The sequence below is a fragment of the Wickerhamiella sorbophila genome, assembly GCF_002251995.1.
Source record: "Wickerhamiella sorbophila strain DS02 chromosome Unknown contig3, whole genome shotgun sequence".
Lineage (NCBI taxonomy): Eukaryota > Fungi > Ascomycota > Dipodascomycetes > Dipodascales > Trichomonascaceae > Wickerhamiella > Wickerhamiella sorbophila.
Window position 1 is genome coordinate 706,109 of NW_020194004.1, and position 21,514 is coordinate 727,622.

A 21,514-nucleotide genomic window follows, 5' to 3' on the forward strand; every position below is an offset into this window, starting at 1 on the left:
TTAATCTTTTATTGTTTACTTGCGTATTCAATCGAAACGACAAAGGGCCACCCCGCTGACCTCAGCAGGCGAGTTTTTTCCTTCTCACCACCGTCTGATTCGTTTCCCGCCATGCCACCTGTTCAGCGCATCCCCCAAGGCCAGCACGAGCCCAGCATCCTTGAAAAGATGAAGATGGGTGCCATCATGGGTGCCACAGCCGGTACCATCATTGGCGTCATGTTTGGCGGCATCTCTATTTATCAAAACGGTCCCGGTCCCAACGGCTACATGCGCACAATGGGCCAGTTTATTGGCGGCTCTGCTGCTATGTTTGGCCTGTTCATGTCCATCGGCAGCATGATCCGCTCCGAGGGCCGCAGTCCTGAGGAATGGCGCATGATGTACCAGGCCTCTCTCCAGCGGGGCATCAAACGCGACTAGCTTAAAAAAACATTAGTGTATATATCCACATCTAACTCTAGCACAGCCGGGTGCAGCGCTCGAGCATATATCCGGTGCGGGAACTTGCCGTTGGAGCTTTGTCATGACCTACGCAACATTCAACCAGGACGCAACATGTTTGGCGGTCGCGTCGAACCAGGGCTACGGGGTGTTCAACTGTAGTCCGTTTGGGCAGAGCTACAAGACCAAAGAGAGTGCAATTGGCCAGGTTGAAATGCTGTTTTCGACGTCCCTGGTCGTCCTGGTGTGCCAGGGCGAACATGCGGCGGCTTCCCCACGCAAGATCAAGATCGTTAATACCAAGCGGAACGCTACCATCTGTGAGCTCACGTACCCGACGTCTGTGTTGAAGGTTCGAATGAATCGAGAGCGTCTGATCGTGGTGCTGGAGGATCAGATATACATCTACAACATCTCGAACATGAAGCTGCTGCAGGCGCTCAAGACTCCGCTGAATCGGTATGGGATTGCTGATCTTTCGAGCACTGGTGACGCTTCTATATTAGCATACCCGTCCGGGTCGCCTGCCACGCACACTTTAGCTGCGACCACCAAGCCGGTGCCATCGACCGAAGTTACCCTTTACGACTGCACGAACATGGCTCCCTTGAACGTTGTGAAGGCCCACAAATCCCCGCTAGCGGTGCTTAAATTATCGCATGACGGCACCATGCTTGCCTCTGCCTCCGAAAAGGGCACTATAGTCCGGGTTTTTGCCGTTCCCTCGGGCACTCTTCTCCACCAATTCCGCCGGGGCACCTACCCTTCCCGCATTTTCAGCATCGCTTTCAACTCACCGTCCACCCTGCTAGCTCTCAGTTCGGCCACATCCACTGTGCATATTTATCGGCTCAAGGAGTCTAGTTCGACCACAAATACCGAAGACTCACTAGAACTGAGCCCGGACTCGTCGTCGACCTCCCCGCCACCCCATGTCGAGACTTCGCAAACACAAGAACCAGAAAAGAAAAAAGGATATGCGGCTAGTTTGAGGAGGAAGGTTGATCGTGCCCAAAAAATGCTCCCCAGTGCTGTTTCGGACATGTGGGAATCCAACACCCGAGATTTCGCCTGGTTCAAAATACCGGGCGGTAGTAGCGGCCTCTCAATTGTTGCCTTTCCCCAGCTTCCGAACTTGATTTATGTTGCCACTAGCAGTGGTTCGTTTTGCCACTATGCCATAAATATGGAAAAGGGTGGTGAGTGTTCCCGCGTCGCGGAGTATACAGTGTAACCTAGGTGTGTAAGGTAAGAGAGGAGTTTAGCATGTACATCAGACGAGTACCGACACAGCTTTTGCCTGTATTATACCATCGAATAGACTGCATTTAATATTTAAATAAAATTATTGTCAGCGCTTGAATACTCGAGATTGACGTAAAGTTCGCCATAATTCTGCCTGCGACCTCAGTGCATTTGTCGCCGGCTATTTGGACCGCATTCATTTCAGTCACAACTGCACAACTGCACAGTTCAGGCGATGCCACGGGGCGATGCCGCGGGCCAACCCGTAGGGCTAACGTCGCGAGATAGCACCGCAGGGCCAACACCGCAGGCCAATGCTGGAGGCCAACGCTTCGGGGGTCAACGCCGCGGGAGTCGCCGCCTCGTGAGTCAACACCTACGATTTTAGCACACTGGCACTCTGAACCTATTCCAATTCAAATAGCAACCAATACCCAAGTTTAATTCAAAGCCGAGGAGCGTTGGATTCAGCCCTACCACCTCAGCTACCCTGACATTCTAATGAGGACAGCTCGTGGCATTCCACCAGAGCAGCCTTGGGAATCAGGTTACATATACTCCAATTTAAACAGCATTCACCTCCACCCAAGTTCAATCCAGAGCTGAAGAGAGTTTGATTCAACACCTGCACCCCTGGCATTAGCTGGAACGACCTGTAGCATTCTAACCAAAGCAGCTCGTGGCATTCCACCCGAACAGCCTTGGCATTCAATTTACATCTATTCCAATTTAAACAGCATCACACCCTCCCAAGTTCAATCCAGAGCCCAGCAGAGTTGGATTCAGCACCTGCCATCCCAGCACCCTGGCATTCTAGCTGGAACAACTACTTTGGATCGCAACCGGAACAGCTCGTGGCAGTCTAGGCCGCAACAGTCCGTTGTATTCTGGACTTATCTATCCCGCTGTAAGCAGCATTGCATCGTCGACCTAAATCGAACTTTCCAGAGGCCGGGCAGAGTCGGAAGACACTGCGCCTGCGGCCTCGGCTAAGTCCGCATTCTGGCCAAGCCTATTCCCAAAACCTGTTGCTGGAAACACGCAGAATAACGGTGTAACACATGCAACTCTCTTGAGCTGTAAAATGCGTGGGCCACAGCCGGCAAGAATGCAAAATGGCTCATTTTGCTGCACCGTAACAAATTATGCACCCATGCCTGGAGAGCCTAGCCATTGGTCGCTTTAGCATCTCCGGTCGGCTGAAATCAACAATGTGTCTTTGGAGCAAGAAGTTATCGTATCACGTCTTTCTCCGTAGCGATAGTTGAACATAGGTTTTGCGAGCCGCATGCCTTGTGCGAATGCACAGCCTCGTCTCATACCATTTCTTCTCATATCACCGGCCCCTAGGGGCTATGGCCATGTCCGGGGCCGGCATCGAATTAACAGCCAACGGGGACCCAACGATTGGTCGGTGGATCAGAGCACTGTAACGCTTATTCTGCAGGCCACCGTGGCCTGATAGTGGGTTCCGGCACACACGTTTGCCACGAATTGCCCGCTACAGACCAGCACGGACCCGGAATCATTTGATTCAGCTCGTCTCCTTTGTGTTTTGACAAAGCTTCACCCGCTGCAAAGTTACACCAGATGCAGAAAATCGTGACAGAATGAACGGCCGATTAAAAAGGAAAACCAAAGTAACAAGCAGAGTTATATGCTCTACACACTCTAAAGCCAGAAATTATTTGCACTCCAGAAGCGCGACCATCCCATAGATTTGAGGTTTTCTCATGCAGCCACTGGGACGCCTAACCCCACTCGCCTGATGCATAGTGTTTTTTGTCTGACGCATGAGCCTGCATCACGAGAATGAACAAGCAGGCCGAGGCGGAGAAGAAGGGCGAGACATATTCTGTAAAATAAATAGCTATACAAAGTCTATGAAAGAGCTTTGCGTACAAAGCCAGCCACTGGGGTCTCCAGTAGAGCTGGCAACAAGCGAGAGAGCTCTGTTTTGGCGGACGGCGAGCCGTCGAGGTTTCCGAGCCACCAAAAGGCTGCCATAGCCGGCTCGTAGGGCTCGGGCGGCGGCGTATAGCACTCCTTATTGGCGAGCTCGAGCAGTTTGAGCTCTCGCTGCATAGGTTCCGTTACCGTTTTCGGGCTGGTGCTGGCGCCGTCGTCACGGATAAGCTGAGGGTAGTGGTGGGTGAGCGAGTGCAGACGGTCGAACACAAGAGCAATATAATATAGACGAGCACCGTGGCCGCCGCCGTTCTGCTTGATTGCTATTGCGTTGGCGACGACCGCTCCTAGCCACGTGTAGTCGAGAGTGCGCAAATAGATAAGCATAAGAGCCATCAACTGGATTGCCCTCTGGGTGTCATTGACACACTGCTGGGGATCGATAGGCATAGCGCACAACTGTCCATTGATAGCAGCAATGAGCCAAGGCGCAATAGCAGGCGCCAATGCGAGTAGTTGATGCAAAGAGTTCGGACAATTGGGCAAAATAGGGAAAATGGGGTGCCAGTACTGGTAATAATGGGACAGCGCGAACGGGTCCACGTCGAAGCCCCGAGTAGGAGTGAGCACAGGCAATGAGCCTCGCCGGCCATGTTGAGACATTATTATTGCCGGGCTGGTGCTTGCTGGGGGCGGAGCTGCGGCGTTGCTCACCCCCTGGGGCGACGGGATATCGCGGGGTCCGATTTGCGGGCTCGTTCCGGCTTGCCAGCCGGGCTGGGACTCTACTTTGACCGGCTGGCCATTAAACGCAGTATTTTGCAGCGCTCTGGATGTGGTAGGCGGCGAGAGCTGCGCCTGGCTCGTCGCTCCCGTCGACCCACCTGCTGGACAACTGAAAACTGGGCTAGGTATGGGATGCGGGGACTGCCCAGCAATTACATGGGGCATTTGGGCTTGCGCGAGGGCAACCGCTTCCGGTCTCCAGGACAGCAGAGAATTTATGCCTGGTAGTTGTTCCTGTGTGAAGAGTCGCTGGCCCTGCAGAACCTCACTGTGGCTGCGGCTTCGTTTTGAAGGTCCACGCTTTAATTGGACCCGAGAAAACGTGCAGCTTGCGTTGGCTCTCTGACATGAGGAACATGAGGTCCCTCTAGCTTCGATATCGCAGCGGATCTGTGGTTAGTGAAACAGTCTTGGCAAAGAAAAAAAAAACAAAACCCAACATCTCCGTCCACGGACATTAGAAATAAACGTCCACAGAGGGGAATCGAAAAGTCAGTTTTGCTAAAAAAAAAGTGCAAATAGCCAAACAGCAAGACCTCAGTAGGGCGTAGTCCGTCCGGGGGAAGGTTGCGTCACCATACCTCGGTCAAGGCACGGTAGCAAAACCCTCCCCAGGCGGGCAGTTGATTCGGCGATCCAAATAGATTTTTAGCAAGTAGCTTGTTTCGGGGACATTTGTAGAGTTAAAACTTACCTTTTTTCTGCGACATTCGTCACAGGCGCGAGACACCTTTGTCCGCTTGGAGCCGCTGATGGCCTGGTGTGGGGGGGTTGTTGAATCGTGTTGCGAATTGGAGCTGGATACGCTGGCGCCTCTTTCGCGAGCTACTGGCCTATCCAGAGCCGGTTGAGCTGGCAGGGGCAGAGCGATAGCGGCAGCTGTTAAGAGGGTGTCCATGTTGCTTGGAGCTGGAACTCCTTCAGGGTTCATACGAAAAGCCAGTATTGTGTGGAAATATGCTTGTGGGGGGAATTAAATTCACCAAGAGAAGCCCCGCAAGCGAGATTGAGTATGATAAGCAAGTGAAGAAAAAGATTCTAAGCAGCTAACGCTTATTGATGTATTTAGAACGATTTCTCCAAATGGGAAAGGGGAGGCGTGGGTTCTTGAGCTTAGGGTACATAAGTCTAAGATTTTCAATATGCGCATTTCATGCATACATCTGCGCCCCGGATCACATAATGACCCGGCTTTATCCGACGGCTCGTGGCTTCGAAGGCCGGTAGCCCCCGTTACCCCCTCAACCTCAGCCGTGGGGACGCAGAACGTGGGGGACCGTAGCTATTTATTTTTAATTCGCCGCCCCTCGCCGCATTTTTTCGCTTTGTGATCATCTGTTGGCTTCAACAAAAAAATATCTGCACAAACAAAGCTTCTTCGGGTTGGCTACAGTTCCTAATCCTGTTCACTCAACCCCGCCGGAGCTTTGCTGACAGAGCTCCGCTTTTGATTCGCGGCGAAAAAAACAACTCTTCAAGCTGGCGAGCGGGCTATTATGCTTAGGTAAGCGCAACTCCCACACGCCAGGCTTCTGTGATGTGACATCCCACACGCAGGCAGCACACCCCCCAGTCCGCTATAACCCGCAAACGGCATTGCCTACCGGTAATTCTGGGATATCATCTAGCCCTGGGTGATGGCCTGGCGAGGGTTTGAGAAAATTTCGCCGTCTATACAATGAATATACCTGCTATATAGCCATGGATCGCTCAATCGCCTCGTCTGACTTAGTGTGATTCCGGAGAATTTTGCACATGTCGGGGCGCATATCTCCCAATCGGGTGCTGGGGCGTCAACCCTCACTGCGCGTTAATTTTTTTTTCACTGGGTCATCGACCATGTCCCGGGAGTTTGTCCGCAGCTGACCCCACTGTCGACATCTGCATGCGACGTCACTGGACCGGATGGGGCACTGTTTCGCATCCAATGACGAAAAGTTCAAACCCATTTTTTAAATTAACAAACTAGTTTACAAAGTCGTCATGTGCATACCTCATTCGGCGTCATAGCTGGAGTGAGCACTGCGCATGCTCGCCGAGGACTCTGAAACTGCATCTCCATCGACGTCTGCAGGCGACCTGCTGGTGCCGTGGCTACCGACAGGAGAACCCTCGCGGGCCGATTGAGCGTCCTGGTCCTTGTGTTTGGTTCCATTGGAAATGCCCAGAGCATCGGCCGCCAGTCGACCACCGCGAGGGTCTGCTGGCTCCCCTTGCGTGTGCTCTTCCTCGGGCTCGCCCTCGTCCAAGTTGCCGGACTTGTCGCCAAGCTGGGGGAGGATCGGGGTCTCCAGATTCTCGGGTAATGAACTGGGTGACTCGTTCACCCGCGGAGTAGGTGGAACGTACGCTCTATCGACTGCTTCACGCTTCATTGCAAAGAATCCAGATGACCGGGACCAGAACATCTCTTCTCGCAGTTTGAGACACTCTTGCCAGGCCGCCAGAGCAGCTTCCAGTGTGTCCACTTTACGCACGCCGTCCCGCAGCGAACGTAGAAATGCAATATACTCGCACGCAGCGCGAACCCGCACAACGCATTCTAAACCAAGAATATAGTCTGTAGGGTCCTTGGGCAGCTTCACAGAGTACAGTCTGGCATACTGTGGGGTAGTGCGAGCTTCTCCACAAAGGCAACAGGGGTTGGAAGGCCGAGTCGCCCATGCCCTCAATGCAGTCGAAACAGGCTCAATGAGCAACGTGCCGTCAACAACTGCCCCATACCAGGCTCGTCGGACCAGCCAGCTCAGGTGCACGGCGCTGTCAAGCCGCAAGGTGGGTTCCACGTCCTCGGCAATAGTGCGGGCAGCAAACCTGATGGTCGACAAATGCGGCATTCTTGGCGTCGACGACCGTTGGAACGGCGCCAAAAAACTGTCTTTCTGCTGCTGGAGGCTGGCCGCTGTGCCTGCCAACGCCATAAAGTCCTTGAAATCGGGCAGATCTGTTCGAGCAGTGGGCCGCAAAGGCGACGTCCACTGCGCAGCCTCCAATGCCTCAGCAAAATCATCGTTGTCCGTCAGATCGACCTCGCGGGTGCCAAAGCTGGGGATGTGCGTGATGTAATTGTCTACTTTGGTCTCCGGAGCCGCCGCAGCGTCAGATTCGGCCTCCGCAGCTATCATTGCCTGCAACACAGCCACCTGTTGTGCATGGTTCTCTTCCATTTCTGCTATTTGCCGGGCCCGCCGAGCGTCGATGTCCTTGGCGCGTTGCTCGGCTTCTGCGGCCCTCACGTTTGCTTCGCGGACTTTTTCGCCCGCATCGGCTAGTAGCCCCGAACTCAGATCCGCCAATTCGTTGTCTGCGCGCAGTTTCGCCTCCTGAGCCGCCGCCAGATCGGCCGCCAGCTTCTCTCGCTCTTTGGTAAGCTCCTCTTTCGCTTTGACCACCTCGGCCGCTTCAAGCTGGGCCTGTTCAAGTGCTCGTCGAAGCCGCCGCAGCTCCACATCCTGGTCCGCCGCCTGGTTCAGCGCTTCGGAAAGCTGTGCGCTAATCCGCTGGACGTCCTCCATGACTAAAGGTCAAAATGCCCATCCTTCGAACTATAGGTATTAGATGGTAGGTAGAGTCGTGTAGACAATACTATATAGCCACGGTAGTCTGGTGTCTTTGCAGCATATACCAGGAAAATCTCAACAACGTCGGTTCCGGGACCCCTCCAGACCGCTAACCTCGCGAACGATCTGTGCATTTCCCCCCCTGCCGATCTCTTAACTTGTGTAATGCCCCAACCTCCAGCCCGACCTCCAGGCCTAGGCTTTGAAACAGCCAGCCCGAGTAAACCGGTCTCGATGCAGTATGCATTAGAGACTCCAGAAGGTATTTACGTACCGCTAGAGGCATTGCTGGTGCCCATGCCCTCGTCAATACAGACTGACCTCGCCTCGGGGGCCGTCAATCCGCTCGCCGCTGATTTGGCTCAACCCATGGCGGCTACACGGGGTTGCCGATTCGCTGAAATTCCGTCGTCGTCGTTACAGTCGCCCCAGAGCAGCGGCAATGGCCGGCACAAGCCCAAGCTCTCGTTGTTGAGAAACAAGGCATCGGTGATTTCAATGGCTGTCGTGTACGAAGGGTACGCCAAACGACTACTAGAGGGCCAAAGCTCATCGCTGGCATGGGTGAATATTGGCCGTATTTTGGCTCTAATGGATCTGGACATCAATGCACCGAACCGAAACCAACAGCTTGCCAAGATCATGTTCACTCAGGCTTGGCCCATTGTAGCCGACGTGAACCGGTTCTCGGCGTCACCCACACAGCTAGATCTTGCAGTTGGTTTGTCTAACGGCGAGGTTTTGTGGATCGAAAGTATTTCCAACCGGTTCTCTCGCATGAACAAAGACGGCACTTTGGCGTCAAACGCGCCAGCTACCGCCATCGCCTGGGTACCGCAATCCTCGACAATTGTGGCAGTTGGCTATGGAAATGGGTCAGTCGGTATATATGATGTTGAAAGGGAAGATGGCGCACCGCTGTCCACTCCGAACACTGCGCATCACGTGAACCTCTCTACGCCGTCTCTAAAGGTTATTCAATCTGGCACAACTCCGCACAAAAGCAACCCCATTGCCTTTTACAATGTTTCAAACGATCAGATCACTGCTCTGAAGTTCAATGGCGGTGGTATTCTTGCTGTGTCTTCGCGGGATGGCTATGTGCGGATTATTGATATGGCGGAACAAAGAGTGTCTGATATCTTGCCGTCGTATTTCGGCGCAGTCACCTGCATGGAAATCTCGCCTGACTCCAAGTATTTAGTTATTGGTGGTGAAGATGATTGTTTGGGAATTTACAATCTGGAGACGATGGACATCGTAGCTCGGCTAGAGGGCCACAGAGCGTTTGTATTAGCAGTTGCCTTTGACATTTTTCAAACAGAAGCAGCTACATATAGAATTGGTTCGGTGGGTGAAGACGGAAGAATCATTCTCTGGGACTTTTCTCCGGATACCCTGCCTCACCGGCTGAGCGGGGAGATGAAGCGACCAACAATGCTGGGAGACAGCCAGGTACACCCGTTTGTACCTCATTCGGATGTTCCTGTCATATTCCCTGTCGCTCAGTCTGCACCGGAAATCGAGGGCCTCGAGCCTGCTTCATTCTGTGATATTCTATTTGACAAGGGCGCCATTTCGGCGACCACCTCTGACGGGATTATATTTTCATGGCAACGGCCGCAAGTGTGATATTAGCGACAGAGAAGAACGTAAAATACATGGTAAATTATTCTATTTCAAGAAGGGCCGGAGAATTCACATAAAACCCCCAAAAAAACCCTAAAAGACCCACCAAGAAAACATTGATTTTCCACTATATAAACCAATATTTCCCAAAAATATTTGCCTGTAATGGGTTTTCCGGAGTCTGTTGAATTTCAATGGAATTAGGTGCGTGTCCGGTTCGAGTCTCAGGGTGGCCGCTAATTTCTACGGAAGCGCAGGTAATTACGTGGCCTTGGAATAGGAGTACCGGTCAGGTTAGCAATAACGCAGCCAGCTTCTATGTCTGAGACGGCGCCCGGATGGCACGTGCTATGTTCATTGTTGTTATCTGATGGTTTACGGCTTTCTTTTTTTTTTGAAAGCTTCACCGTTGCCTTTCTCAGTGCCCCTAATCAGGTAGTCAATGCGGAGAAATAAAATGTTATTCGTGATTGTTTGATCATATTTTATATATCTATAATTAAGCCTCAGAAACAAAAACGGTAGCAGCACCCATACCCGTACCAATGCACATGGAGGTGAGACCAATCTTCTTGCCGGTGCGCTTGAGCTCAGTCATAAGAGTAGAGACCTGGCGAGCACCAGTGGCACCGAGAGGGTGGCCGAACGCAATAGCACCACCCTTGGGGTTGACCTTGTTGATGTCGATATTGGCAGAGCGAACAGAGTAGAGGGCCTGGGAAGCAAAGGCCTCGTTGATCTCGAAAATGTCGACATCGTCGACGGTCAAACCAATGTCCTTAAGAACGGCGGGAATGGCAACGGCGGGACCAACACCCATAATCTCAGGGGGGACACCAACGACCTTGGCGTGAACCCACTTACCAATGATGGGCAGACCAAGCTTCTCGGCGGCAGAGCGGCGGGCCAGGATAACGGCACCAGCACCGTCAGAGACCTGAGAAGAGTTGCCGGCAGTGGTGGCACCGTCAGACTTGAAGGCAGGGCGGAGCTTGCCAAGCGACTCGGCAGTGACGCCCTTACGGATTCCGTCGTCCTCAGAAATAGTGACCTCGGACTCGTTGTCGTTCTCGTCGATCTTGATGGCAGGCAAAGGCAGAATCTCCTCCTTAAAGAGACCTTCCTTCTGGGCCTTCTCGGCCTTCTGGAAAGAGGCAGCGGCGAACTCGTCCTGCTCCTTGCGGGTAAGGCCGTACTTCTCAGTGACGTTCTCGGAAGTGATACCCATTGGGATGAGGCAGGACATACCAGCCTCGTTCTCGGTGAAGCGAGCGGGGAAAGCGCTCATCATGTTAGGGCCGTAGTTGTTGGACATAGACTCGACACCGGCAGCCAAACCGACATCGATCTGACCAGTGATGATCTCCTGGGCAATGGCATTGACGGCCATGAGACCGGAAGAGCACTGACGGTTGATAGCCTGGAAAGGAGTAGTGTAGGGGATGCCAGCAACCAACTGGGCAGCGCGGTGCTCGTTGACACCAGCGCCGGGGTTGCAGACATTGCCGACCACAACGTCACCAATGACCTTGGGATCAATGCCGACCTTCTGGATGGTAGCCTTAAACAAGTTGGCCAGCAACTCGCCGGAGGTGGTCTCCTTGAAGCCGCCCTTGCCACCACGAGTGATGGCAGAACGGTAGGCAGCGACAATGACGACGTCATCGGCGTTCTTCTCGAGGATCTTGGACTTGGAAGAGGCCTCGTTAGCAGTTAAATGCTGGTTGACGTTGGACAGACGATTCATTTTTTTGGTTTGTGTGTGTAAGGAGCCTCATCCGGGTCTACCGTTTAGTTATATACCTTCACCCACCCTAACCCGATATGTGGGGTGCTACCGAGGTGTGTCTACGCATGAGATTGGGATTTCGGCCGGTGTCTGGAGCGCACCAACCGACACATTTCGAGCCGATAACGGTACATGAGCTCTTGAACGAATGCCATGCAGTATAGTGTTGTCTGTGTCCGCTAATAAATTTTATTAGCCTCTAAGCACTGCCTCCAGCGTCCTGAAGCTCCTTTACCCCACCTTCGGGCCGGCAGCAGGCACAACCCTGAACTGGAATTTGTCAGAGGCTACCCCAGTTTTGATTCCATGTGACCATTGGGGTATCGCATTGCATTTATCCGCGGGTATGAGTGAGTGGTCTTGCTGCGTGGTGCACCGTCAAAAGCGGACTGTTTCTCTTGAGTTTCGCCGAAAACGCTGGTTTCGTTCGGGCCCAATTGGCAGTAGGTTTGCCGCTCTCCCCGCATACGACGCTTACATTTAGATGCGCACGATTTATCAGCGAGCTTTATTCCTGGCTGTCAGTCCTTTGTGCTATCTCAACTCTAGCGGTCGGTTGGGAGTTCAATTAGTGGAATATTCCATTTCTGTTCCAAAGATGCATTTGGAATTTTCAGGTCCTCCTAGAAGCTTCGCCCTTATCTAGAAGACTCTTGGTCAGCATTGGTCTTGTAGTTTCAATGTCTGCGGAGGCGGTTCAAGTCAAAGAAGACAATGCGGCTAAATCTCAGGCGAGAAAAATCCGCCGTTATCGCAGGCCACCAACGCAACGGCGAGAAGAGCTTGATTCGATCAAGCGCCGATATACCACGACCAAAATCGATGAGGAGACGTTCCAACTGCTGCTGAAGCCGTCTGATCCGGACTTTGCCTTCCCTATCTCGGTGCTTCCAATTGATCTCAAGCTTCCAAGGCACTATCCTCACGGCCCCGAGCCAATCGGAATCACCCTGGCATCTGACGAGGTGCCCCGCGGCCATGCACTGAATGTCGAACAGGCTTTCGACACTTATCAGGGCACGCTGCGAGAACGCTTTGACAGATTGGACAAAGAACTAGAAGGGCTACTTTCCAAACCCCCTCAAAAAACAATCACTATTGTTAAACGGGTGGTCAAGACTGTTCCAAAGACGCAGAGCACTCCCGACGCAGCGCCCACTGTCCCGGGATCTCCTGGGCAAGCAGAGTCTTCTCCTGATTCGAGCTCCGAGAGTATGGACGATCAATCAGACTCGGATGCTACGAGTGAGTCAGATAGTGAGCCGGATATTCGCTTTGCTAGCGATGACGAGGAAGAAGAGAGCACTACGCTGGCCAAGCCCGAGCAAAAGGGCACAGAAATTGTGCTGCCAAACATAGAGATGGAAAACATTGCTCTGCTTGAGGCAGTCAGTCTAAATATTCTCGTGAAATGCGGGCGTTGCAAACACATGCATCCATTTTCAAATCTGATACCTGGTCCGTACGGCGGCGAGTCAAAGCCACGCACCGAACCCTGCGAAACATGCGGCCTGGGACTGATGGCTGCATTCAGAAAAGAGTATGTACATTCTATGTGCTCGACCCTGGGATTTCTTGATATTTCTGGCGGCACAGTTGGCGATCTACAGCCATCCACCTATCTTCCAACATGTGGGCAGTGCAGTGAGCCTGGCCCTCTATTCAAGCATCCGGACTTTGGCAGGAAAATTACCCAAAATTGTCGCAATTGCCATGCAAAGCTCACGCTGTTTATTGATTTATTCCGATTCGATGTGCTGTCCACTGACACTCTTGGAGAAGCCAAACTCGTGGGACGGCCAGGCAGCACTGACAAGGTGCACTTGACAAAGGGCACGCCATTGCCAAAGTACGGAGCTTGTCGCCATTACCGCAAATCCATGCGATGGTTCCGGTTCAGCTGCTGCAAAAGAGTGTTTCCTTGTGACCGATGCCATGACGAGGAAATGAATCACATCGCCGACGCTGCAAGCCGTATGGTATGCGGTGCCTGCTCAAGAGAACAAAACTTTACGGACGAGTGTAAATTCTGCGGCGCCAACTATACAATTCGCCGCACAAGGTTCTGGGAAGGTGGAAAGGGCGCGCGGGATCGCAAAACACTCAGCCGCAAGGACCCTCACAAGTACAAACGGTCTACGAGTTTAGCACCAACTACTGAAAAATCCAAAGTCAAGTTCCTTGGCAAGTCGCATAAAGTAGCCCATAGCTAGCCAGGTTACGATGTTACTACTGGACCCGTCTACGCTTAGCACCAACTACAAAAGCGGCATGCTGAAAAGCACCCCCTAGCAAGATCACATGCAACATCGGCGATTCAGCGACGACTAAGGTTTGTCATCATGTCATCGCGAGCGGTTGTCAAGACGGTGGTGGCGATTTTGACGTTACTATGCGTCAAGAATTGGCCATTAGCGTTCCACATTCGGTTCTTGCGACGGCTCGCCTTGAATTTCTATTTGCGGCCCCGAAAGGTGCGGGACGTGTTTATGACAAGCGATTACTGGCAGTATACCCCGCTGATGGAGATGGATTTCAACTTCCACAAGTCCAATTCGACCTATTTCAGTGACTTTGACCTTGCGCGTGCCGAGTTACTGACCACGCTGTTCCGCAAGTTCTATTTGGAGTTCAAGGACCCCGAGATCGAGCTGGGCCGAGGCGAGTGGGTTTATACAGCTCTTGGTTCGGTGAATATGGTGTTCCGCCGTGAAATTAGTATCTACACCTGGTACAATGTCAAAACGCGTGTTCTTGGATGGAACGATAAATGGATTTTTGTCATTGGTCAATTCGAACGCAACGGTAAAGTGCATGCGTTCGGACTTGCCAAGTACGTTTTCAAGGTGCGCCGCAAGACCATTCCTCCTGCCGAGGTCATTGCTTTTGAGGGACTGCTCAGCGACGAAGCAGTCCGCCGCAACAACGAGGTGCAAAAGTATCTCGACGACTCTTTGGAATTAGAACAGCTAGAGGCCATTTTTTAGACTGTAGACACTGGCCGGCCTGCCAACGATAAAATCTCTCCAATTTTTTCAGCATCAACCCCGTCCGTCGTGTCTGTACACAGCAGGCTAAATTTTGTGAGCAGCCCATTGTCGGTTTTGGCAACGTTGACGTAGTTGGAGATGCAAGCTTCTTCAGTAGGTCCGTCGGGATCAGCCAAGACCTCGCCAGATTTCAAGAGGCCAAACGTCGATACAGAGGACACCAACGTCTCAGGCAAGACAAGCGGCTTGCGCTCACAAGTTGGGATGATGTTGTGGGTGCGTTCATCTTCAGCGAACAGCGGGATACGAGTGTCGTTGAGAGCGGCGACCAGCGCAGCCCAAACGAGATCTAAACAGGGCCCAGTCCGGCTGAGCACTCTGATACTAGCATTGAGCACGAGCTCCTTCCTGCAGGGCTCAATCGAGTCTGGAATATCGATCTTGAAATTAGATGGGTCAATTTGGGCGGCCAAAATCAGCTCGTGCGTTCTTCGGGTCAACACCATCTCCTCGGCAGTTGGGGCACCACTGCGGCCACCTCTGTGGATCTCTACATTAGCATAGACACCGCCCTCGTTTTCAAAGTCGGTCAGCCCGCCGGATATTCCACAAATGACTGTGGCCTGCCCTGCTCTCACCACGGCAGATCCCAATGCAGAAGGGGCCAGTTCGCTTTGGCGGCCCTGCTGGACTAGGAGCGGGCGGAACTCTGTGAACTTGCGGCCCGTGGGCCGGGAGCCTTGCTCCAGGAATCGCTCGAAATAGATCTCCGGTGCCAGCCGCGCAAACACATCTGGCGGGAAACTCCTCGGTTCCATTAGAGAAAAAAACCCAGATCACTTAGTTTTTACCTAATCAATAGCGTCTGTGGAGGCTGGTCTGTGAGTGCTACCCCTACCCTGACGTGATTTGAAACATAGCCCGATTTCTGGTTGGCTAGGGAGAGAGAAACGTATTCTATTACATCTCAGCAGATGATCGTGCTCTGTAGCCCTTTTGGCGCCGGCCCACGCCCTAGATGCACGCCCATGTAATGTCGCACGATAGGGGCTAGGGTACGTGGCGCTACATAGGCTCGGATCAACGCCCAACTGACAGCATTCCTCTCAACAACAATGGGCGATTCGTATCTTTTAGATCCTCCTGCCGAAGAAAGCAAGCGTAAGAAGCAGGAAGACATGCTGTCTCCTGCCATGTCGCCTCGCTGGTCCCGCCACTCGGAGCACAAGCATCATCACGACAAAGAAGAGGCCAAACCCAAGGGCTTCATGGCCAAGCTCCAGGACAAGTTTCGCAAGAAGACTTGACCGCTAGCAGCAACACTTGCAGTAATTGAGTAATAACACTATAATCTAATTAAAATGCGAATAAGAATAGAAGTAGGTTGGCCACTCCAGCGACTGAGCGGGATAGAAGCGGAACAGAGGCCCCGTTCTTCTTTTTGTGGGTCTCGCTTACAGTGGATGTGGTGGCTACCACACTGGATGAAGTTGGAGATGTAGACGAGCTTCGTTGCGTGCTCGTCGGTGCTGAGGTGACGACTGTTGAGTTCACGGCGGAGCTGGCTGAGCTGGCTGAGCTCACAGTGCTATTACTAACCGTGGAGGAGGCTAGGGACGAGAGGTCGGAGGAGTTCGAGGCAAAAGTAGACATTTGGATACTGGTGCTGTTCATAGTGCTTGACATAGAAGAAGTAGATCCAGAAGTGGCGTTCGAACTAGTGGGCGAAGGACTAGCGGAAGAAGCACTCGATGATTCGCTACTCGACTGGGCACTCGAGACTGCGGATGATGCACCCGACGATTCTGCAGAACTGGTGGGGCCTGGTGCAGGGTCGGACATGGATGAATACTTGAGCTGGACAGTAGAAAATCCTGCCTGAGTGGCAGTAGACGAGTAGGAGGGCGCTTCACTGGCAGAGGGAATGCTACCGCTGATCGCATCGATGGTAGGCGACGATGGGGAGTAATTAATCGGCGCCAGAGCCACTTCCTTATTTTCAAGATCAAACACAGCATAGCAGCCTCGTAGCAATGTATCTCCCAGAATATACTGGCTTTTACCCCAGCCTTGGATACCCAACGCACAAGCCTGTTCACCGTCGGGGAGCGTGACCTTGTTGCCATCGCTGGATTTGATGTCCATGAGCATCTGGTGGTAGGGAACACGAATTTTGATGCCACTAAAGTCGAACGTCAGACCGCCTTCTACATTACAAGGGAGCAAATTCATACTGAGTGAGTTTGACCACGTAGCATTGGACGCGGCACCAATGGCCTGGACCATGCTGGTAGGCAGGTATGACAGGGTGGTTCCAGAGTCTAGCAAAGTGGCCAGAGCAGTGGTAAGTATTTCGGCCTCAAAGTTGTCTGGGGTAAACACCGAGAGTCCGTGAAGCATAACGCTCAACGAGGTAGCCGGGCCAGACGAGGTGATTTGGCCGTCGTTGACCATTGGGACCTTCAACAGCTGGCCATTATACTTGGAGTGGTCGACACCGCCGAACAAAAGTGAGCCCTGCTTGGCGTCAATATCGTTGAGCCAAAGGGAGTAGGCCACAGTTTTGATGAGGCCCTGGTTCTTGAGCTGGACAGGCACATTATCGTAGGGAGTCTTTGCTGTCTCGCCAGCCACCAGACCAATACCAAACACAGGCAGATTAGAGCTCGTTGTAGTGGCCAGTGCGAAATTGCCGCCCTCAACAACCTGTCCGTTCAGCCCCAGGACGTCCTGGGCCCAGTAGCCCTTGGCCGAGGTTCCGTCACCGTACGAGATGCCAAACGGATCTGAGGTATTGCCCTTGAAAGTCGACGACTTGTTCTCGTCGAAAGAGGAGCCCGAGCTGCATTGGCCAGATTGACACTCGTCCGAGTCGGATGCGAGCACCCACAGGTCGCTCGAGCCAGTGTCGACCGTCAATAGCACGTCCTGGGAGGGTGTGCCCATGGACAGCTTAACTTGGTAGTAAGATGCCAAGTTGGTCAGGTCCATTTGAATAGAGCCGTCGCGGCGAGCAAGCTGGCGCTGGTAGCGGTCCAAGGCCGGCTGCGCACCAGTCGACGACTCCAGATCCATCTGGATGTAGCCCTTGGAAGTGGCCACGACAGGTCCCAGACATGCCAGTATACTCAAGCAGAGGGCACCGTTAACATACATCTTTCTGAGGCAATATTACAGAAAGAGAACTAACGACAGGACGGCAACCCACAAAATCTCAGATCTTTCGACTAAGTGTGCCTTATGCTCTGAAGACTGCAGCTTGAAATGACCTTCTTTTCAACAGGAAGGAATTTGACGCAGCCTCATGCAGGGTTAGGCGAAGTCACGAAACACCCATCTGGCATGCGCGGTTACAGTTAGAGCAACCCTGGGGCGCCGCTGGGCCGTATTTCACACCTGCGTGCGCTTCACTACAGCAGGCCTCCTTGTATCGCGTGGATGCACGAAATGCCCCACAGAATTGCCGCTTTTTCGTGGACAGAACCGCCGCAATGTATTTTTAGATCGCTCAAGGAATCCTGCATTTTTTTCACCGGTTACTCAGGCGGGCCCAACTTCGCCTAAACGGGAACATGTGCTGCTATGGCAACCCGGGGAGGGTACAGCGACCCATGGCTTCGCGGGGGGTCATTGGCCGCTTTGGCGACAGGTTGCTGGGCGAGCGGCCATTCATTCCGGCAGGCACAATAATTTAGTTGCTATCAAACTCGTCGCTATCCCCCACATCGGCTGATATAGGCACACCGTGCAGTCTGGCAAGCCGGATCGCCCGGGCCAGCCTGGTCTGGGGCAACCAGCAGGCCGCGGTCTTGGTCGCCATGACGGCGCGGTTGGGCCCATAGTCCATCGAAGTGCCCTGCAAGCCGTAGTGCTCGATCAAATAATGGACAAATCTTCGCTTGGGTTTCTTCATTGGCTTGAACCAGTGCCGTCTATCCTCGCTGATCACAAACTGGCGCACCTCGTCCTCGATTATCCGACACCATGCTGGATGGGCCTCGTACATATGCAACAATATATCTGCATACGGCGGCTCGGTGTTGAAGCAGGTTTCGTTACAGAAAACTTCAACATCTTCTCCACACTTGTATCTACAGGCCAGGTGCCCGCACCTGCAAAACGCCGTCAGGGCCTCGGTGCATTCTCCGCACGGCGAGTCCAGGTGACACTTTTCTGTATGCTGGTGGCCGCAGGGAAATGTTTTCAGACACAATGAAGAGCACGGTGGACAGTCGCCTTCATGGCAAACTATGCGACACTGGTGCCCGCAGTCCAACACCTTGCCGCACTCATGGACGCAGTGTCTGGCCGTCGTGCTGGTACATGGCACTGGCACTTTGTTCTTGCCGCAGACACACGGTCTGAAAACAGTTTGGGTGCATGGAGGGCATTGCTTCGAGTCGTCGTGGCACCGGTGCAAGGACTTGTGTCCACATGCTCGTGGACGATGGCACTGTGCTGTGCAGTCTGGGATTTTTGTGCCGCAACGAATGGGCGCTAAAACATGCGTCTTTCCACAGGAACAAATATAATCTTCACTCGAGGATCTCAGGCATGGTGGACAGCTCCCCGGATGGCACAACTGGCGGCAGCGGTGCTTGCCGCAGCCAAGTAATCTGTCGCAGGTCTTGGTGCACATATGCGCAGCCATTTCCTCTTCGGACAGACTCATATCGGACATAATATCTTCTAGTGTAACACGCTTGCGGCCCTTTTTCGAGGACTGCGAGTTCGAAAAGGGACAGCATAGCTTTTCGCACTTGTGTCTCGTGCATAGCAACATAGCGTTGCATTTCTTTTGGCATTGCGGAACCGGATCCCCACATTTGATCTTGAATACAGTAGAACCACATGGGCAGCCCACACTGACAGTAGCACTACATGGCGAACATTCGTGCTCATGGCATTTTTCTTGACACTGGTGTCCACACGATAGTCTCTGGCCACATATCTGATCACAGCACGGAATGGGCTCCAAACAGGTCTCTCGGGGACGACCCAAAAGAACCGAGACTGGAGTCTTACCGCAATTACATTTTTCGTCTTTCGTAGGCACAAGCTTGCAAACGTGGGGGGTTTCCGGATGACACTTTTGCACGCAGTAATGATTCCCACAGTCCAAAATATGCCCACAGATATTGTTACATGCATAACCGCCAGATCCTTTCGAGCCTTTGGGGATCTTTGAGCATGCAATGCTTTTTTTCTCTTTGCCACAATAGCATTGAGAGCGAATTTTCACAGGGCACGGCCCACAGCCCCCGCGGTGACATTTTCGTCGACAATTGTGCAGGTTGCATTTATACTTTTTGTTACAGACTTCGCCGCAGGAAAAGCCATTATATTTGGTGTTCTGGCACGTCGTCTGCACCTTGTGCCTGCCGCAAAAGCAGGATACCTTCGGACCCATTGCTGAGCAGTCGCGATGTGGGCCCGGGTGGCATATTTGCGAACACGGATGCGGGCATTTCAACCGGGCACCACAGGATTGACCACAGCTGTGCGGCATATGCGGCAATGACTCTGGGTTTGTCTGCTTCCCACACCAACACCGATATTTCAGCCTGCGCACGGTGAATAATTTTGAACAGTGGGGGCAGCGCCAAGGCTCGTCCTTCCTGCGAGAACTCCAGTCTTGGATGCACTTCAGATCATATACGCGCCAGCACCCGGAGCATGACCATATTTTTGTGCTAGGACCTATCTCGCTCGTGCAGATCAAGCATTGGTAAACCTCGCTTTCGATCTCTGCACTGATCGAGCCGGACAGCATCAGTCAGCAAAAGACATTTTAACAGATCGAAATTAAAGTTATTAGTACAAAGCATTAAATAAACAAGCATTAGGAACGCGGCAGGTAAGGGGTCATTCCAGTTGCATAAGAATTAAAGGAGTCAAATCCATAGACCGCACCAGGCGGTGTTGCAGTAGAGCCTTGCAGAAGCCGGGAGATTCGAGCGCAGCCGTCGCCCAAGGAGCCCGAGGACGTAGGGGTACGGGGTTCTCGTTCAGAGCACGAACTAGCAAAGGAGTAGAAATCTGCCTCGTGGTTGGACGAGCGAGAGCGATGACCCTTTGTCTCCAATTGACCGACTCTTGAACGGGCCAGTGTTCGAGCAAAGGCCGAAATGGCATCGTTGGAGGCAATTGGGTCACCACCAAACTCGGACTCGGACTCGGAATCGGAGTCTGCGCTCAAGATCTCGTTTATTTCCTTACTGGATAGCGCACTGCGCTTTTTCACGGGTCGTTCCGGAGTCTTTGGGCTGCGCAGAGAAACGTGTCCCTTGTCATCGACAACGAAGCGGAACTTGGAGACCTGCAGGCCAAACTCTGCGCTTTCCGGCGACTTAGCATTAAAGTTGCGATGCTGCTTCCGCGGCTGCGAAAGAACTAGGCCAGCGTCGTCGCTGGACCGCTTCGTAGCGGGGTTGTTTTGCGTCAACAGAGTGGCCGCGGGAGCGCTCTTCCGTCGTGAAGTGATTGCCGCAGCAAAATGCGCACTTTCCAAGCGATTGGGCTCGTAGGGGGGCTGCAAAATCCGGCTCAGCTGAGGTTTGGGTGAGGGCACATCAGGCGGGGACGACGACAAATTTTGCAATGAAAAGTGCCAGTTGCCAGGCTTTCTCGGCGTAGTTTCGGGAAAGTTCTGCAAGCCACTATGAATCATCGTCCTGGGCGAAGAAAAAGGCGATGAGCTGCCAGCATCCGTGAGCGAAGGCGGCAGGTTGGCCGGAAGAACGGCAGTGTCCATATATGCGGTCAAAGGGGAATATACAGACATCGAGCGGGTTTGTATCGAACGGGGAGGGGTATGGAATGGTTGTAACATCGATTATGGGTGTGCAAGCTTTTAGTTTTGGGCAGCTAAACGGTGGATGAATTTGAAACAAAAATTGAATAAAGAGTGATGAGTGGTGCCACTGGCTAAAAGTATGCTTTTCGTGAGTCTGGTGACGACTTCTAAATACTTTTCTTTCGCCTTACAATAGGATTCGCAGTCAAGTGGCCGATGACGAGATGGATGCTTTTTGTGCTGTTCAAAAAAGGGTTAATCCCCTTTGCGCGTCAATGCCCTAACCACTAATTAGCTAGTGCATTATGCACCCATCGCGTCGTTGCAGAAACCCCACATGAGGTAAATTTAAACCAATTTAATATGG

General features: G+C 52.7%; 14 protein-coding genes across 14 annotated transcripts; 6 read left to right on the forward strand and 8 right to left on the reverse strand.

Annotated features, from left to right (window-relative positions):
- Nucleotides 1–111: 111 nt before the first annotated feature.
- Nucleotides 112–423, forward strand: B9G98_02259 (Protein MGR2; the record flags this gene model as incomplete). Its single annotated transcript, XM_024808816.1, has 1 exon — nt 112–423. One exon carries the CDS (start codon nt 112–114, stop codon nt 421–423), a length of 312 nt encoding a protein of 103 aa, XP_024664584.1.
- Nucleotides 424–526: 103 nt separating this feature from the next.
- Nucleotides 527–1,678, forward strand: B9G98_02260 (Autophagy-related protein 18; the record flags this gene model as incomplete). The annotated part of the gene is made up of 1 exon (XM_024808817.1): nt 527–1,678. One exon carries the CDS (start codon nt 527–529, stop codon nt 1,676–1,678), a length of 1,152 nt encoding a protein of 383 aa, XP_024664585.1.
- A 1,892-nt stretch (nt 1,679–3,570) lies between these two features.
- Nucleotides 3,571–4,260, reverse strand: B9G98_02261 (hypothetical protein; the record flags this gene model as incomplete). Its single annotated transcript, XM_024808818.1, has 1 exon — nt 3,571–4,260. The coding sequence occupies one exon, from the start codon at nt 4,258–4,260 to the stop codon at nt 3,571–3,573; it is 690 nt and encodes a 229-aa protein (XP_024664586.1).
- A 2,117-nt stretch (nt 4,261–6,377) lies between these two features.
- On the reverse strand, nt 6,378–7,898 carry B9G98_02262 (Rab guanine nucleotide exchange factor sec2; the record flags this gene model as incomplete). Its single annotated transcript, XM_024808819.1, has 1 exon — nt 6,378–7,898. The coding sequence occupies one exon, from the start codon at nt 7,896–7,898 to the stop codon at nt 6,378–6,380; it is 1,521 nt and encodes a 506-aa protein (XP_024664587.1).
- A 210-nt stretch (nt 7,899–8,108) lies between these two features.
- On the forward strand, nt 8,109–9,575 carry B9G98_02263 (putative catabolite repression protein creC; the record flags this gene model as incomplete). Its single annotated transcript, XM_024808820.1, has 1 exon — nt 8,109–9,575. The coding sequence occupies one exon, from the start codon at nt 8,109–8,111 to the stop codon at nt 9,573–9,575; it is 1,467 nt and encodes a 488-aa protein (XP_024664588.1).
- A 496-nt stretch (nt 9,576–10,071) lies between these two features.
- Nucleotides 10,072–11,319, reverse strand: B9G98_02264 (3-ketoacyl-CoA thiolase, peroxisomal; the record flags this gene model as incomplete). The annotated part of the gene is made up of 1 exon (XM_024808821.1): nt 10,072–11,319. The coding sequence occupies one exon, from the start codon at nt 11,317–11,319 to the stop codon at nt 10,072–10,074; it is 1,248 nt and encodes a 415-aa protein (XP_024664589.1).
- Nucleotides 11,320–12,041: 722 nt separating this feature from the next.
- Nucleotides 12,042–13,574, forward strand: B9G98_02265 (Uncharacterized protein C18H10.09; the record flags this gene model as incomplete). Its single annotated transcript, XM_024808822.1, has 1 exon — nt 12,042–13,574. The coding sequence occupies one exon, from the start codon at nt 12,042–12,044 to the stop codon at nt 13,572–13,574; it is 1,533 nt and encodes a 510-aa protein (XP_024664590.1).
- Nucleotides 13,575–13,703: 129 nt separating this feature from the next.
- B9G98_02266 (hypothetical protein) lies at nt 13,704–14,348 on the forward strand (the record flags this gene model as incomplete). The annotated part of the gene is made up of 1 exon (XM_024808823.1): nt 13,704–14,348. One exon carries the CDS (start codon nt 13,704–13,706, stop codon nt 14,346–14,348), a length of 645 nt encoding a protein of 214 aa, XP_024664591.1.
- Nucleotides 14,345–15,169, reverse strand: B9G98_02267 (Exosome complex component RRP43; the record flags this gene model as incomplete). Its single annotated transcript, XM_024808824.1, has 1 exon — nt 14,345–15,169. One exon carries the CDS (start codon nt 15,167–15,169, stop codon nt 14,345–14,347), a length of 825 nt encoding a protein of 274 aa, XP_024664592.1.
- Nucleotides 15,170–15,369: 200 nt separating this feature from the next.
- Nucleotides 15,370–15,658, forward strand: B9G98_02268 (hypothetical protein; the record flags this gene model as incomplete). Its single annotated transcript, XM_024808825.1, has 2 exons — nt 15,370–15,381; nt 15,425–15,658. 2 exons carry the CDS (start codon nt 15,370–15,372, stop codon nt 15,656–15,658), a joined length of 246 nt encoding a protein of 81 aa, XP_024664593.1.
- Nucleotides 15,659–15,707: 49 nt separating this feature from the next.
- B9G98_02269 (Aspartic proteinase yapsin-3) lies at nt 15,708–17,507 on the reverse strand (the record flags this gene model as incomplete). The annotated part of the gene is made up of 1 exon (XM_024808826.1): nt 15,708–17,507. The coding sequence occupies one exon, from the start codon at nt 17,505–17,507 to the stop codon at nt 15,708–15,710; it is 1,800 nt and encodes a 599-aa protein (XP_024664594.1).
- Nucleotides 17,508–18,042: 535 nt separating this feature from the next.
- On the reverse strand, nt 18,043–19,134 carry B9G98_02270 (FKBP12-associated protein 1; the record flags this gene model as incomplete). The annotated part of the gene is made up of 1 exon (XM_024808827.1): nt 18,043–19,134. One exon carries the CDS (start codon nt 19,132–19,134, stop codon nt 18,043–18,045), a length of 1,092 nt encoding a protein of 363 aa, XP_024664595.1.
- A 556-nt stretch (nt 19,135–19,690) lies between these two features.
- Nucleotides 19,691–20,077, reverse strand: B9G98_02271 (hypothetical protein; the record flags this gene model as incomplete). Its single annotated transcript, XM_024808828.1, has 2 exons — nt 19,691–19,985; nt 20,052–20,077. 2 exons carry the CDS (start codon nt 20,075–20,077, stop codon nt 19,691–19,693), a joined length of 321 nt encoding a protein of 106 aa, XP_024664596.1.
- A 116-nt stretch (nt 20,078–20,193) lies between these two features.
- Nucleotides 20,194–21,135, reverse strand: B9G98_02272 (hypothetical protein; the record flags this gene model as incomplete). The annotated part of the gene is made up of 1 exon (XM_024808829.1): nt 20,194–21,135. The coding sequence occupies one exon, from the start codon at nt 21,133–21,135 to the stop codon at nt 20,194–20,196; it is 942 nt and encodes a 313-aa protein (XP_024664597.1).
- Nucleotides 21,136–21,514: the final 379 nt, after the last annotated feature.